Genomic DNA, 1347 nt, shown 5'->3' on the forward strand with positions numbered 1-1347 from the left:
TTGTCTCTCTCCCTTCTGTGGCTGTCACTGCCAGAGACTATGATGGTGGCGACTCTGGAGAAATCACATCTGCAGGCCTTCCTAAGACGGACTTGAGGAGCGGACCCTCGGAGACAGATGCGGAATCACGCAGCGCGATTCTTGTCATGCACAGGTAATGATGCTCACCCGTGACACTCAGAACGCGCAGAGAAGCCTCCGAATTTTAAGAATATACATGCAGCGACAGGCTAGCCAGCACATGGGCTCTCAAACACAGAAGCACACGCGCGCGCGCATTCACGTAAGGAGCATCCCTCCACCTGTGCAGCACACACAGGTTCATACCTGAGTAAATAAACAGACAGAACTGAGCTGACAAGTGCACACCCACCCCTAGAAATCAAGACACATTACTCCCAATGGCCCCCCTTTCTTTTTGGGTGTATCTGTTTCATAATCTCCTTTGCCAACATCGTGTGTGTGTGTGTGTGTGTGTGTGTGTGTGTGTGTGTGTGTGTGTGTGAATAGAGGAGTGCCCAGGTCACCAGTAGCTCAAGCAGGAAGTCTGGGTGCTCACACTCTTGGACCATGAGAGACAGGAGGCGGGAACAGCTGATGTTGCATAACCGAGGGCAAGGGCGGCGTCAGCATAAAAGGTCCAGCTGGAGTGTGCAGGGAAGCCAGCGGTGGCTAGACCATAGTCATGGAGCCCAGTGTCCTTCTCCTCCTGGCTCTCCTCGCGGGCTTCTTCTTACTCTTAGTCAGGGGTCACCCGAAGACCCGTGGCCGTCTTCCTCCAGGACCCCGTCCTCTGCCCATCTTGGGGAACGTCTTGCAGATGGACAGAAGAGGCCTCCTCAACTCCTTCATGCAGGTGACACACGCGCAGGGTGTGAGGCCCGTGAGCTTAGTTTAGCCCCCGTGTTTGCTTTGGGAGGTCACTCAGCGGGAAGAGCGAGGGACTCCTTCCAGGCTGTGGCATCAGGTGGGAAGGTGGCTGAGTGACAGGTGACATAGATGCTGATCCTTGATAGGTGAGGTTCGCCCCCCCCCCCCCCCCCGCCGCGCGCTTGGAGCGTGAGAGGTGTAGAGGAGTCGAGGTGTAAGCGTGTAGAACTTCACTCCTTGGGGCTTGTCCGTTCCAGAAGAGAAGGGGGAAAAAAAATGTCAGAGGCATCCACCGATAGGGTATTGCTTCTGCCAGCAGAAGAGATTAGCCTGATGCGTTCCAGGACAAAGGGAAGGCGTGACAGGGCAGGAGGAGGGGGGTGGGGTAGGGAGTGCTTATCAGTTTATTCCAGCAGCTGGCGAGGCATTTACCAGTCTCTGTGCTGGGGCTTCGCACGTGGGACTTCATGTTTAATG

General features: G+C 55.5%; 1 protein-coding gene across 1 annotated transcript in view; it reads left to right on the plus strand.

Moving 5' to 3' along the window:
* The first annotated feature begins 640 nt into the window (after positions 1-640).
* Positions 641-1347, plus strand: part of LOC311591021 (cytochrome P450 2B1) — a 21696-nt gene continuing 20989 nt past the window's right edge. The window contains exon 1 of the mRNA XM_084770389.1: positions 641-856. Coding sequence (XP_084626515.1) covers positions 686-856 — 171 coding nt within the window. The 5' untranslated portion in view covers positions 641-685. The remainder of the gene's footprint in view (positions 857-1347) is intronic.

This window comes from Acomys minous (genome assembly GCF_964271855.1).
Source record: "Acomys minous genome assembly, chromosome: 20".
NCBI classification, from domain to species: domain Eukaryota; kingdom Metazoa; phylum Chordata; class Mammalia; order Rodentia; family Muridae; genus Acomys; species Acomys minous.